General features: G+C 43.4%; 1 protein-coding gene and 1 long non-coding RNA gene across 2 annotated transcripts; both read right to left on the bottom strand.

Moving 5' to 3' along the window:
* Positions 1–213: 213 nt before the first annotated feature.
* LOC134284824 (uncharacterized) lies at positions 214–1,131 on the bottom strand. Its single transcript, XR_009995956.1, has 3 exons — positions 886–1,131; positions 563–816; positions 214–492 (listed from the first exon to the last, which is right to left on the bottom strand). It is a non-coding gene; the product is annotated as an uncharacterized LOC134284824 (long non-coding RNA).
* Positions 1,132–2,677: 1,546 nt separating this feature from the next.
* LOC109432247 (uncharacterized) lies at positions 2,678–3,721 on the bottom strand. The gene is made up of 2 exons (XM_029875120.2): positions 3,058–3,721; positions 2,678–2,838 (listed from the first exon to the last, which is right to left on the bottom strand). The coding sequence occupies exons 1-2, from the start codon at positions 3,719–3,721 to the stop codon at positions 2,678–2,680; spliced, it is 825 nt and encodes a 274-aa protein (XP_029730980.1).
* Between the last annotated feature and the right edge of the window lie 11,807 nt (positions 3,722–15,528).

The following is a 15,528-nucleotide window of genomic DNA, read 5'->3' as shown; positions in this document are numbered from 1 at the left end:
CTACGATTAATATAGGTAATATTTACTCATATATGGGTTTTTAAATTTTGAGTAAACTTTACGCAAATTTGGGTAATAAAACGCTGTTTCAAAATTGCTAGGGAGAAGTTTTAAAAAAATCAGACACCAATTATTTCGGATAAAGACCACGAAGAAAACATGAAAAGAATGTTTTTTGTCTCGTTTATTTAAGGTAATGAGACCCATTTTAAGCAAAGATTTAGAGGGAATTCTCCCTTTTCGAAGGTGTTTGCCGAATACTTACTTCCTTTGCTATCGTCGCGGTGGATTGTTCCGCTTAGCTAGACGTCTAGTCAGAGGAAGGGATGTCGATGGGAATGCTTTTGTTCCGCTGGACTGGAGGTTGTTCCGTCGAACGAACCGGGGTAGGATCTTATTCGTAGGCGCTTCTGCTTCGGATGGTTATTCCGCTGTACCGGAATACATCGGGTAATTCTCTCGACGTTCGCAATCGGAAACGGGAATGCTGTTCTGCTGGAAGTTGAAAAAATAAGATTTAGCGGGTATTCTCCCTTTCCGGAGATGTTAGCTGATTACTTACTTCCTTGGCTGTCGTTGCGACAGACTGTTCCGCCTGGCTGGACGTTCTTATCAAAGGAAGAGATGTAGACCAGGATGATTTTGTTACGCCGGACAACAGAGGTTGTTCGAACTAAACTATCGGATAATTCCCTCGACGTTCGGAATCGAACACGGAAATGCTGCTGTTTCGCTGATGCGATCGACTTTTCGAATATGGTTCACTTCCAATTCGGCCTTGAATTCGGCTGGAATTCGCCGGAGAGTTGCCGACAGCTGAAAAGTTGAAAAATTAAATATTTAGCGGGAATTCTCCCTTTCCGGAGGTGTTTACTGAATACTTACTTTCTTGGCTATCGTCGCGACGGATTGTTCCGCCTGGCTGGACGTTCTAGTCAGAGGAGCAGATGTAGATGAGGATGCTCCGACGGACTGGAGGTTGTTCCGTTCCGTCAAACCGGGTGAATTCCTAGAACACAATTGCCTGGCCTGTGTATTCTTAGCACAACTTAAACTTAGCAGGACCAAACAATAAAAACTTAGCTTAAAAAACTTCGTCCGCAAAAAAAAAACACGTACCAAACGCGAGTGTTTCCGCTCAATGTTTATTTTTTCATCCAAATATGGGTAAATACAACTTACCCATATATGGGTAAAGTCACTTTGATTATAATATGAGTAAATATTACCTATATTTATCGGTATAATTTACCCATAAAATAGGTTATGCATACAAAACTTAAATATGGGTAAATGAACTACTCATTTATGGGTAAACTGATCTTAGCGTGCGTGATAGTACTCTCAGGATCAGACCATTTAAATAGTTAAGCGAGAATGTATCAAATTCCAAGATCAAATTCAGACTACATACGGCAAAGTGTCTGCCCGGATCTACCCTGACCTATCAGCAGGAACTCATGTTTGACTTTTGAGTAGCGGCGTGTGTGTGAAAACTTTTTTGCAATGAGCCATTTTACGAGATGTTTCGGATCAGCTGATCGCTCATTTCACGAATAAAAATTTGACAGGAGTTCGCGTCGTAGCCCGTGAGTGTTAATATCAATATCAACACCGTATCAATACTTTCGTGAAACTGTAGTAAACACGGTACCACTCGAATCAGCTCAAATGCATCGATCCTCAACGCGATGGAACCTTGAAAGTGTGTTTTTCGTGTGTTGTAATTTACCACTGGTAAACATTGTCCTTTCGTTTACGTTCACCATAAATAGCTTTGATAAGAAATCCACGATTTCAAGGGTTGTGTGTGGGGTAAATTCATTACTGATAGTAGCTATAATTCTCATTTTCATCAACTATGTCTTCGTTTTTAGCAAAACTGCCCAAAGTACAGGGCATTCCGGAATGTGTGGCTGCAATTGCCCTTTGAACAGCTATAACAAATTCTCTGCTTTGAACAGGAACAATCCTAACAAAACATAAGTGTCTATAGACAGGTAAACCTACGAATGGATTTTTTGGTTTTGGTCTCTGATGCTGGCTGGTGGCTCGCTGCAAGTGGTATGTTGGTAGGTAGGGTACGGGTTCATTTGATCAAGGGATCCTATTTTGACATTCCGCTATTGCACGGGTCAGTTTTTCAACAATGATTGTATTTATTTTTTGTGCACGGTAAGATAGGAGCAGCATCTAACTGTGTAGCAGGGAAGTGTACACAATAGAACCCCCTCCTAAATTGTCGCTCACCCTATGTAGCGTATTTCTGTTGATCCGAAATATTATTGAATTAACGTTTGATGAGTTTAAAACGTATTAACCTGTATTAACTAACAGAATATTAAGGCAAAATCAAGGCACTTTCCTCACAAAGTCCTGAAAGTTCCTAAGAAAATTCTTAGAAGATTTTTTCCCAAAGTTAGGCAGCCTGCATCAGTTAAGCATTCTTTGAACTCTCTTCCTACTAAATTAAGAGAAACCTTCTCATAAGTATGTAATAAAATTTTCATACTTTTGTGATCTACTTATCCTGAAGCGCAATATAATTTTTGATTATTTTCTTGTCGCAACTACTGCTACAAAATTGTGAACCAATTATTTTATTTCTCATTGTTGAATGACATGTGTAATGATGATATGTGTTATTGATTAACCATGACCATGAACTTGATCTGTCTTATTTTTTGCGGTTCAGTTGCTTCCACTGCCATTCAACGGCACCTGGACCCATGAAGTACTTCTTGTAGGCGTTTCGAATTGACGCTGCATTTTTAGTGTAGTTTCTGGAGCTGGATGGTTGCATTGATTCCAGCTCTGATATTTCGTTCCTCCATGTTCCTAAATGAGAGAAAATAGTAATTGAATAATAGGTTTGTTATAGAATGTAATGCAAGTATGCATTTTTATGCAATTTAGTTTCTTAATTCATATTTGTTGTAACTCATTCCAGTTATGTTAATGAGTCAACAGAGCTGGGCAATAAAATATGATTGCATAAAATATTGTATCCTATTTACTAGAGAACAGATTTTTGCAACTCGCTGCATGTATTCTTACCTGGAATAGTTTCACCAGTTTCCAAGTCTTCGTGGTCGACACATCCAAATGGGAAATATGTAGTTGGACTTGTTTCCCGCAACCAATTGTGTAAACTACAAGCAGCTTTCACAATCTCATCTACCTTCTCGGGAATCAAATCAATCGGTCGTGTGAAAATTCGGAAACGTGACACAAGTATTCCGAATGCGTTTTCCACAACTCTCCGGGCACGCGAGAGTCTGTAGTTGAATATTATTTCTGCTGCTGTCAATAATCCATGATGCGAGTACGGTTTCAACAGATAAGCTGACAACGGAAAAGCATCATCTCCAACCAAAATACTTCCGCGTGGAAATCCAATCGTTCCGTTTTCAATACCCTTCTTCAAGCTGCAGTTACGAAAGATAGAAGCGTCGTTGACTCGGCCATTTTTGCCAATATCAACGTACATGAATTTGTAATTTGCATCCACGAGGGCAAACAGAATCGTACTGAAGTAGCCTTTGTAGTTGAAGTAGTTGCTATTACTACAAGGAGGACATTGAATTCGGATGTGTTTCCCGTCCAAAGCACCGCAACACTTGGGGAAGTTCCATTTTCTGTCGAATCCATTTGAAACCGCATGCCATTCGTCGGATGTGGAGGGTGCCTGAAATTTGTTATTTTTAGGTAGAAAATACATCAACAGGATACCTTTTATTACAAACCTTCATGTATTTTCCGAGAACCTTAGAAATACTCTGAAGCACTGGCACAAGAAACTTCGATATTGTCGGCTTGGGTATGCGAAAACAGGCTTCCAACATGCCAAAACTGCATCCGGTGGCTAGGTAAGCTACACACCAAATTTTTCGAAACGCTTCCAGCACAAAAAAAATCAGCAAAATAAATTGCTGAATTTCAGCAAAATTTTTGCTGAACTTCAGCACAACGTTGCTGATCAACTGTCAAAATTGCTGGATGGGTCAGCAAGTTGAAAAATAATTGCTGATATTCAGTAAATTCATATTGCTGAATGAAATCAGCACAAAAAAAATCAGCAAAATTTGCTGAATACCAGCAAACAAAATTTGCAGTGTAGGACTACCTCCAGTTTCACTTTTGCCGGTATTGCTTCGCGGAAGAATGTGTCACTTTTTGTTATGTATGGCTCAACCAGGTTCAATAATTCGTCAAATTTTTCCGGACTGATGCGTAAGAAATTTCGATAGGATTTTGGGTCCTCTTCTCTGATCTCGGAAAGTAATGTGGCGCTGAATCCAAGATTTTTTCGACGTGCAATCCATGGTCTGACCCACACTTTCCGTTTCGAGCGCTTCCGTTTCTTCCGAATCGATGTTGTTTTCAAAATTTCCTCTTCCACCAAATCACACACAATATTCAACGCGTTCGCGAAACCATCTTCATTCGACGCCATTTTGAACGAAACTGATACTCTACCGCTTGAATTTTCTATTAGCATTGTAAATTAGTAGCTAAAATATTAGCACCAATGTGAACACTATTAGCAGACAATTAATTATCCCAAAGTGAATTGTCGCCAAGGACTAGCAAATATGTAAACGGCCCAACACCACCGCCGAGCTGTTGTTGTAACACTTCTCATTATCGCTTCACTTCTTCCCCGTGCACGTCGTCTTTAAAACCTACTTAAAACCCCCAGCGGCTCGGAGCAGAGTAGAGTAGGTAGCAAAACCCAGCCACAGTTCCACAACACCACCGTACCGTGCTGCAACTCGGTTACACACAAGTGTTCAAAAACAGCTCCCCCTTCCCTCTCCACCATCAAGCTCTAAGGGACACTGACCAACCGACGAGCCCACTTGCCGAGTTCAGAACACGGAGTTAACTTTCCCGCCAACTGAAAACGACCACGACAACGACAACGATGACGATGACCCAGGCCAGGCCAAAACGACGACGACGACAGAGACTCCGACGGTCAACGATGCTGCTACAGTTCATTGAATTTCGGAAGGGACCTGTTCGGACGTGATTTGTTGGAGAGGGACTGACTTTCTTCTTAGGGAACATCCATAAATTACGTCATGCTTTTAGGGGGGAGGGGGGTTAAGCAAAGTGTGACGACCCATACTAAAATTTCAGAGGTCTCATACAAAAAGTGTGACATAGGGGGGAGGGGGGGTTGAAAATGTGCAATTTTCCGTGACGTAATTTATGGACGTTCCCTTACTGTGGCGACTGGCGAGTCTGCTGATATCAGCTCGATTCTTATTCGGCTGGTCGTTCCGTGGTTGACCGCGTGCGGGGAGTTGTGGTACCTCGTTGATGTGGTGCGATTAGGGTTACCAGAGGTCCACGTCCAAAATTGATCGTTCTGACTGAGGCTAATTTATGCTTATATGAAACCTTACTGAACTGGATCAAAACTTCACGCAGAAGTTCAAGCAAGATTCATAGTTTACTTATTGTAGTTTGAAGGCAGCTCAAGATGCTCGTTGGAACTTGGTCGGAACATTAAAATTCTGGCAAGTTTATGTCAGTAGCTTCATATTCCAAACAGCCGCCAGGGGACTGTTATAGTCTTCTTGTTTTCTTACTCCGCATCAAAATTATGCTGCTGTGTTGAAAGGTTGAAAGGTTGACTTAAATTCGAAAGAGCGACAAAATTTCAAAAGTTGTACCTACGCTGAATTGAGAAGTGTTATTTCATTGCAAATCGCGCGCTTTAGTCGATGCCCTTTCTTGTAAAAAAGGATAAATGAGACCGTCCCACCAACTAGCAGGCAGTTCTTCCAGTTCCCATATCGTCAATATAATACGTTGTAAGAGTTGATACAGCTTTTCGCTACCGTACTTGAGAAGCTCGGTTGGGAGTTTGTACTTCCCAGTGCCTAGTTGTTCTTCAGTCCTCCAATGGCTGGCTTGTCCTCGTCTAGCGTTGAAGTTTCCTCAGCCTGTCCGTGGCTACCGATTCGAATTCGGTATGTCTGACGTCCATCTTCCATTCCCACTGTTCAACAACACCTCGAAGTACTTTCTCCACCTGGCAGCCGCCTTTGTTTTGTCCGTCAGCAAGCTTCCAGCCACGGTCATTGCACATAACAGAAAAAGGTGCTGTTTCCCCCGCACGTCATCAACAGCTTCGTAAAACCTCCGCATATCATTCAGTTTCATACTTTTCGCTCCTTCCAAGAGCTCACGTTCATAACACCTAGATTGTGATTATTGTGAATACTTCATGTTTGTTTCTACATTCATTTTGAGAGAGTTCCGTCATAAGCTGCTCAAAAGGCCAATCGACAGCAAGGTTTTGCGAATAAGTTTCAAATGGTTTCGGATGATTATATTGCCAGCAAACCCAGAAGAATTCCGGATAACTGGGGTAGTCGAACAAGAAAAAGGTTCTTGGATCGAGCAGATGTTTCCGGCAAGATAAGAATACTTGGTAAAATATGAACTCTGGTAAGATGCTGCAAACTGTAAGTAAAAGCAGGTGAATCTGAGAACTTAACATTCATTTAGAAACTCTCCCACAAGGTTTTTTCTAGGAATTCCATGCGGATTCCTATCTTGAAATCCTTCTTTTTTGCCCTTGAAGTGCCTTTCACTATCTAGATTCTTTGCATATTTCCTCCTACAATTTGTTTTCAGTTAGCTTTTTTGTATTCCTCTCGTATTTTCCTACAAGTTTCTGCCATACTCTAATTTAATTCGTGATTGTTTACCAGTTTTTCGGATTTCTTCACCAGTTTTTCGCGATCTTTGTAAAGGAGCTCCCTACGAGATTTCCTCCGAAAGTTTCACAAGTTTCGCTCCACAAGTCCCAACCTGATCTTCTGAAATTGATTCAAGTAAAAATCGTTAGATTTCTGCCAAAGTTTCTTGCGGAATATTACCCAGAAGCCTTCGCAGGATTTCTCGTGGAGTTCTTCCGGTCTTTCTCCTGAAATTTCTCTTGCAGTTCCCCTCGGGATTTCTCCCAGAGTACTTGGAAAGATGTTTGCAGAGTTTCTCCGTAATTTTTCTTAGAGATTTCTATTGATGTTCCTACCTGGCATCTCCCGTACGTATCCTAATTTTTCATTCAAGATTTTTTTTTCCAAATCTACTTCTGGTATGTCTGCCAGAGTTTTTGTTTAATGTCTCCAGGGCTTTCTCTCAACATTTCTCGTGGAATTTCCAGATTTATGCATTAGTTTGTGCTGGCTTGGAGTTCTTACTGGGATTTCTTCCAGATGTTTTTTTATTAGTGATCTCTACGATTTCTCCTAAAGTTTTTCCTAAGAGGGATTTGGCAATCTCTACGTTCTATCACAGTTCCTAACTCTTGGAATTTCTCTGGTAGTTTCGCTTCAAGTTCTTTCGAAATATCTTGCAGATCTCCTTGCAGGAGTTCTTCTATTGGTTGTTAGTTCTATTAGTTCTATTAGTTCTATCGTTGGATTTTTTCTGTTTTTTTTTTTTATACCACTCATTCTTAGTAACAAATAAGAAAACTTCTCCCGAGATTTTCCCTGACAGCTGCTGACAGAAATTATGGAAAGAAACCCGGGAAAAAATTCGGTTAATCAAATCAACAAAAACAAGCAAGAGAATCCAAGAATTTCTTCCAAGGTATCAGAAGTTGTTTTTAATCTTTCAGGAATTTAGACTAAAACGTTTTTCAAAGTTAATTCTGAGATGTCTACCAGAGTTTTTTTTTTTCAGAATTACCCCAGGACTTTCTCCCAACATTTGTCCCAGAGTTTTTGGAAATTCATTCATTTATTTAGTTAACATCAAATTCATGATAATACTGAATCAACAATTTGCCGCCATAATACTCGATTTGCAGCTGCAGCTCTCCAACGTCGGTCACGCCCAACACTCGCCAGATCACGCTCCACCTTGTCCGCCCATCGTGGTCTCTGCGCTCCACGCCTTCTTGTACCAACCGGATGGTTAGCAAACACCAACTTTGCAGGTTTGTTGTTCGGCATTCTTGCAACATGCCCTGCCCACCGTATCCTTCCGGCTTTGACAACCTTCTGGATGCTGGGTTCGCCGTAAAGTACAGCGAGCTCGTGGTTCATCCTTCTCCGCCACACACCGTTCTCCTGCACGCCGCCGAAGATAGTCCTTAGCACCCGTCGCTCGAAAACTCCGAGTGCTTGCAGGTCCTCCTCGAGCATGGTCCGTGTCTCGTGCCCGTAGAGAACCACCGGTCTTATTAGCGTCTTGTACATGGTACATTTGGTGCGGGGGTGAATCTTTTTTGACCGCAGTTTCTTCTGGAGCCCATAGTAGGCACGACTTTCATTGATGATGCGCCTTCGTATTTCACGGCTCACGTTATTGTCAGACGTTAGCAACTCATCAAAGGAGCCCGACGGCTCCAACGTAGAAAAAAGAAGAAGAAGACGTTAGCAAGGAACCGAGGTAGACGAATTCTTCTACCACCTCGAAAGTATCCCCGTCTATCGTAACATTACTGCCAAGGCTTGTCCTGTGTCGCTCAGTCCCACCTACCAGCATGTACTTTGCCTTAGCCGCATTCACCACCAGTCCAACCTTTGCTGCTTCACGTTTCAGGCGGGTGTACTGTTCTGCCACCGTTCCAAATGTTCTAGCAATAATATCCATGTCATCCGCAAAACAGACAAATTGGCTGGATTTCGTGAAGATCGTACCCTGGCTGTTGAGCCCGGCTCGTCGCATAACACCTTCCAGGGCGATGTTGAATAGTAGGCAGGAAAGTCCATCACCTTGTCGTAGTCCTCGTCGAGATTCGAATGAACTGAATAGTTCACCCGAAATCCTTACGCTGTTCTGCACACCGTCCATCGTTGCTCTTATCAGTCTAGTCAGCTTCCCGGGAAAGCTGGTCTCGTCCATGATTTTCGATACTGTCGATACTGTCGTATGCCGCTTTGAAGTCGATGAATAGGTGATGCGTTAGGACCTGGTATTCACGGCATTTCTGGAGGATTTGCCGTACGGTGAAGATCTGGTCCGTTGTCGACCGGCCATCGATGAAACCAGCTTAGTAACTTCCCACGAACTCATCTACTTTAGGTGAAAGACGACGGAAGATGATCTGGGATAGCACTTTGTAGGCGGCATTCAAAATGGTGATCGCTCGAAAGTTCTCACACATTAACTTGTCGCCTTTTTTGTGGATGGGACAGATTATCCCTTCCTTCCACTCCTCCGGTAGCTTTTCGGTTTCCCAGATCTTGACTATTAACTGGGGCAGACAGGTGGCCAACTTTTCCGGGCCCATCTTGATGAGATCTGATGCGACACCGTCCTTACCAGCCGCTTTGATGTTTTTGAGCTGGTGGATGGCATCTTTAACTTCCCTCAGCGTGGGAGTTGATTCGTTCCCGTCCTCTGCTGCACCAACATAGTCATTTCCTCCGCTGCCTTGGTCCTCCGTGTCTACATTCTCTTCGCCATTCAGGTGCTCGTCGAAGTGCTGCTTCCACCTTTCGATCACCTCACGTTTGTCCGTCAGGAGGTTCCCGTCCTTATCCCTGCAGATTTCGGCTTGCGGCACGTAGCCTTTGCGGGATGCGTTGAGCTTCTGGTAGAACTTCCGTGTTTCCTGTGAACGGCACAGCAGTTCCATTTTCTCGCACTCCGCTTCTTCCAGGCGGCGCTTTTTCTCCCGGAAGAGACGGGTCTGCTGCTTCCGCTTCTGTCTGTATCGCTCCACATTCTGTCGGGTTCCATGCTGCAGCTTTACCGCCCGCGCTGCATCCTTCTCCTCCAGAACCGCTCTGCACTCCTCGTCGAACCAATCGTTTCGTCGACTCCGTTCTACGTACCCGATAGTGCTCTCGGCTGCGTTGTTGATGGCTGCTTTGACTGTACTCCAGCAGTCCTCTAGAGCTCTAGAAATCCCGAGACTGCTGCCGGAAAAACTTCTGAAAAAGTCTCGAAATAAACTTCGGCAAAAAATGTGGAATATCCGGGGACGGTTTTAGAGTAGCTTATGTAGAATTTAAAAAAAAAAAAAAAACTATTGAAAACACCGCAGAAAATCCTTGAATGAAGTATGAGAATGAAATCCCGGCAAGGAAATTCAAGAAAATTTCGGAAACAACTCTGGACGATAGCCCGCGTGAAACTATGGGAGCGAATGCAGGATGTCCTCTTATTGAAATCTTGAGAGGAACTCTGACATAAATTTCAGAAGAATTTCTGGGAGAAATGACAGGATGAACCCAAGAAGGAAATGTCTGCACAAGTCCTTCTGATTCATATGCCATAGATTCGGGTTTCAAGGCAGTTAAACGAACTTCAAACGGAATCAGGTGGTTTCAAAGGCGTTTCGAGGGGTTTCAGAGAGCTCCAGGGGAACTATAGTTGAGTTTTATGAAAGTCAACGCGTTTCAAGAGGATGATCTAAGTGATTCCGAGCAGTTTCAGTGGGGTTTAGGGATTCTCAGGAAACTTCAAGTCTCAGGTGAGTTTTCTGAGGGTCACCGATGCGTTTCACGGCATTTCGAAAGGTTTTAGGGGATTTCAGGAGTTCTAAGAAGATTTCAGAGGATGTTTTCTGAGGGGCTTTAAGCATTTCAAGATTTTACAAGGTGTTTTGAGAGTTTAAGGGCAGCCTTTGGGGTCTTCAAGGGGGTTTCTGAGGGATGTCAAGGCGTATCAAGGCGCTTCAGTGGATTTCTGATTATTCAGGAGGTTTCCAGGGGTTTTAAGGAATTGAGGAAGCTTTTCTAGAGTTTAAGGGATCTCAATCCTCTCAGAACACCCCTTGATACTCCCGCAGTCCTTCCTTAAATGCTACTGAGGCTCCTTAAAACACGAAAACCTTTCGAAACGCCAGAACGCGTAGAATTCAATTAATGTCGACTTTGATCCTCCATGGAGTTCCCTGAAGTCTCTCGAAACACCTTGTAATGCCTTTAATCTCCCTCCCCGAGCAAAGGCGGATAACAAAATGATAACAAGTTCTGTTACCTGGTTATCATACGTTTGATAATTGAGTTTGTTATCATTTAGGTTTAAGTAAGAGCCAACATAACAAAAATGATAACTCAAATTTACTCCACGAATACCAAAATGATAAGAAGTTAAGTTATCATTGAGTTCTAGTTGATAACTAATTGTGTTATAAAATATTTTATTCAATATTACGTTTAGTTATCAACATGAAAAAATACAGCTGATTGATAACAGGTTTTGTTATCATTTAGTTATCTTCTTCTTCTTTATGGCTCGACGTCCCCACTGGGACTTGGCCTGCCTCGCTTCAACTTAGTGTTCTTTGAGCAATTCCACAGTTATTAATTGAAGGGCTTTCTTTGCCTGCCATTGCATGAATTTGTATATTGTGAGGCAAGTACAATGATACACTATCATTTAGTTATCATTTCGAGCTATTTTATCGACGAAAATAGTAAAAATCTACTTTACCGACATAGTTAGCAGTTGAAAAAAGTTTCTTATAACTATAACGCATGTTTTCAACTTTTGCGACCAGTGGGTCTCGAACCCTGATCGAGTGATTATCGGTCGCAGCCGATAGCCCCTATACCAACGGGACTCAGTGAGAGGGAGAGTGGTTGAAGGCTACGCTTTCGTACTGCAGTCACATTGAAGCGGAATCTATTTTTAGATTAGAGGTCCGGCAGACCCTCAGTTCTGGAAAGCTTTGAAATGTGCGTTCGAAACTGATAACATATTTTGTTATTATTTAGTATTTTTATGTTATCGTGATAGACCAAAATTATTGAAAATTAAATTTGTTATCATCTGATTATCATCAATTAGAAAAGATGATAACAAAAAGAACAAGATGATAATACCGATAACATAGTTTATTATCAAAGTGATATCACTTAGTTATCCGCCTTTGCTCGGGTCAATACTCCCCTGTGATGGCACAAATGTCCCAAATGGAGGATAACGTGCCTCTGGAGCCGGCCTTCTGATACCCCTGTGATCCACCTTGACTCTTTTCTTTAAAATTTACTAAAACACCTTGAAACCACTTTCTTCTTATGTTGAGGTACAAAACCTGCTATCATTTATTGATCTATTGAGGTGGAACTCCTTTGTAATCACCATGAAGCTCTCATGAAGAACTCCCGCATTCGGGTCTCATGAGCGTTTCAGAAGGTTTCAGGTGGATTTCAGGGGGCGCAATGGTGCCTCAAGGGGTTCAGTGGTTCCAGGGGGAGTTCATAAGATCCTCTAAGGTGTTTTGAAGTTTTCAAAGGGGGTTTCTGGGGCCTTTTACCTGGATATATTCGGGATATTTCAAGGAGATCCCAGGGGCTTCAAGGGGGTTCTCACGGAGAATCTGTGGAGCATTCAAAGTGCTCGAAGATGTCTCAAAGGCACTTCAGAGGGTCTCAAGGGTGTTCCAGGATGTTCCAGATCTCAAGGTATTTCTGAGGGTTCTCAGGAGTGTTCAAGTGGGTCTCAGGGGACACTTTGAGGTCTCATGAAAGTTTCGGGTGTTCTAGGGGTTCCTAGGTCGATTCATACTGTCTAAATGCTCCTAAAATCCCCGTAACCCCTTTGAAATACACCTGAACGCCCTTTGAAGGGTCCCGAGACCTCCTGAAATCGTCTAAATGCCTTTAAAACCTCTAAAAAGTTTTGAATTTACCTCAAAAGGCTCCTGAGAGCCCTCCGGAACAAAAACTTTTCGAACCCCCTGAAAGGCTCGGGAAATGCCTTGAAATTCCTCTGAATCCTTGAAAACGCCTTCGAAATCCCCGTATTCAATATGAAATATCCCTGAAACATCATGAAACGCCTCTAAAGAGCTCCAGAAACCTCCTGAAAATCCCTTAAAGTGCCCATTAAATGCTATCATACGCTTCTAAAAGATTTTGGAATGCCCTTGAAATTTCTTAAAACCTCCTGAAGCTCTCTGAATTGACTTGGAACGCCCATTTAACGTCTTGTAACGTCTTTAAAGGCTCCAGAGACTCCCCCTGACTCGCCCCTGAAGCCCCATGAAACGTCCCTGAAACTCCAATCCATAATCGGCCGATGAAGCCTGTCGGAACGCTCTTAAATGGTTCCTGAAATTACCTAAACTAACCCCCTGAAACGCCTCTGAGGCTCCTAGGAACCCTCTTGATTTTGGGCTCTCTGGGAACTTCATGGAGACCCCCTTGCTTGATCTCATCTCAAAAACCTAGGAGCAAGACCTATTCTCGCGAATTGCATTTCCTTATTGAATCTCTGACCTAATTTGTGCGCAAAATTCCTCTTTTTACGCCCTTTTTTATTCATGCATATTTTTGATTTACCGCCGGCCAATAACACAAAAAGAGATTCCAAAGACCAACATTGCTTTGAATAAATCTGGTAACGCTATTTCATGGAAAAAACGCGCCCAAACCAGCGATAAGGCAGAACCAAACGAGCACAACAAAAAATAAAGCAAAACCATATGAAGCATCACAAAAAATCGAAAAGAAGAAAGCCCAGCCAACCAACAACGATTGCACCAGCCAGCAGCAGCAGTGAAAGGAACCATAAGACTCAGGTCGAGAACCTTTCGTTTGCTTGATTCAACTGTTGTGTACGAGGAGGTAATGGTGGTTCCTTAAATCGACCGAGCAACCAGGCACCGATCGTTCATGGGGCAACCCTACCACCCCACGTAGGCTTTATTTTGGCCGTCGAGCAGGAAAATTCTACGACGCAAAAACTGCAACTCGCTCGACCAGGATCAGGGTTTGTGGGTGCGATGGCAGGGGATAAGAGAGCGGGGGTCCACACACCCGTTGACGACGCTCACTCGTACGGTGAGTAGGTCGATTGGATGTTGAGCGCGCGGGCGGGGGTCCCAATCACAGTCAGTGCCTCAGCGCAGCGTATACGATTCAGTGGGTGACCGGTTTGCTTGATTTGTTTTAGTTGCGTCTCGCTCTTGGGTCTCGGAGGAACGAACGAGATGGACGACCATGCTGCTGCTGCAGTCAGTTAGTTCTGTGCACAGCCAGCGGTAATCATGGGTTGCTGTTGGTGAAGGCGTGTATTGGAAGGTGAAGTTTGTAGTAGGAAAATGAGCCGAGAGTGAGACAATCAAAAAGTGGCATAAATAAACACAAGTCATGACAACAGGGGTCCGTTCAGGCTGAGTTTTGTGCGTTTGAGAATGCACGGAGGGAAATCTTGAAGGATTGAAAAACAATCTTAAATTTTTCTTCTAGTTAAAGCATATCTTCACCACTGTCAGCAAATTCCTTCCCGGTTATTGCACATGCCGGACACTAGCGCAGTCTTGTGTCGCGCACTATTGACAGATGCATAAAATCACCACCTATCGTTCCGATCCATGCTATCAGTATGTAATTACATTCTTATTGTGCTGCCCAGGCTTGTAAACATTCGACACTTTTCACTACCTTCGTTTCGTTGCCGCGATCGGGTGTCAGCTTGCTTTGTTTCATTCGAGCGCGACCGCTACCGCTACACACAACACGAGCGGCAGAACGAAGATCAATAAACAAAAAAGTGGATCAAATCATCGTCGTCTGACACGGTGACATTTGTCTAATTTCAGCTTTTCGCAAGATTTCAGCCAATTTTGATTAAGATTGGTATAATATTAGTTTATTCGTGTGTGATAAATCGATTACGACACATACATTTATACAAAACAACTCTCTTTATGGGAAAGACAGGAATAACAAAAACCGAACCATCTCCCGAAGACGCAATCGTGGTCAAGCGCATTCATTCGACATTTTTGTTCCGGACAGTAGTTTGATCGCTTGTGTTGCGAATGTTGGAGACAAAGGCAGCCGAATATCGACAAAAAGGTGTCAAAGACTGTGATCGCTAACAAGACTGGTGCTGCCGTTTGATACTGCGGTGGATGCGTTTTTCTCCTGCTCTTATCACCCTTTACCACTCTGTTTACCACACTAAGTTCTTTAGTTTACCGATGGTTACTACCTAATACGATATATCTCACCCAATATACGATGGCAGTTGGAAAAGGGTTTCTCCCTCCGTGCTCTGCTGCTGCACGGAACCAACGAAGGAGGAAGGAAAGCAGGCCACTACACGGTTCGGTTCTTAGGACACCAAAACTGCTGGAGGTTGCACGGACCAGGGGAGACCGGAGCGGAGATCCATGCACAATTACTGTGAGTGAGGAGCGTTTGTTGCTGGCCGGGGTGACGAAGGGCGAGGAAGGAGAGTCCGTAGAGCGCGAGAGAGATCATGCGATGCACGTGTTTCGAAAACTGGTTTTTGCTTGGCACTGGCAGGTCAGAACATCTCGCGTCGAGAGAAGGAGCCAGCGAGGTGCCCGCTCGGTTGTTCGGTTGGTTTGCATGCATCTGTGTACGGAACGGACTGCGCTGGATGGGCTTAAGGGCACAGGATCAGTAGGAAAACGGGTAGGAAGATCAAGAAACAAATCGGATGGATGGCGTTGGATTGTTTTTTTTTTGTTTTGTTCGTTGCCCACTGGAAAAGAAGATGTGAACCTTAAGAAATTGGACGACGACGACGACCAAGACGACACGGTTCAGTGGGCATGGTGTGGCG

This window comes from Aedes albopictus, chromosome 1 (assembly GCF_035046485.1).
Source record: "Aedes albopictus strain Foshan chromosome 1, AalbF5, whole genome shotgun sequence".
NCBI lineage: Eukaryota > Metazoa > Arthropoda > Insecta > Diptera > Culicidae > Aedes > Aedes albopictus.
The sequence above is the reverse complement of the archived record's forward strand: the minus strand, read 5'-3'. Positions and strand labels throughout refer to the sequence as shown.

Coding starts and splice junctions, on each gene's coding strand:
- LOC109432247 (XM_029875120.2), bottom strand. CDS start 3,721: ATGTATTTTCTACCTAAAAATAACAAATTTCAGGCACCCTCCACATCC. Junction 2,839..3,057: donor AACTGGTGAAACTATTCCAG/GTAAGAATACAT, acceptor TCTCTCATTTAG/GAACATGGAGGAACGAAATA.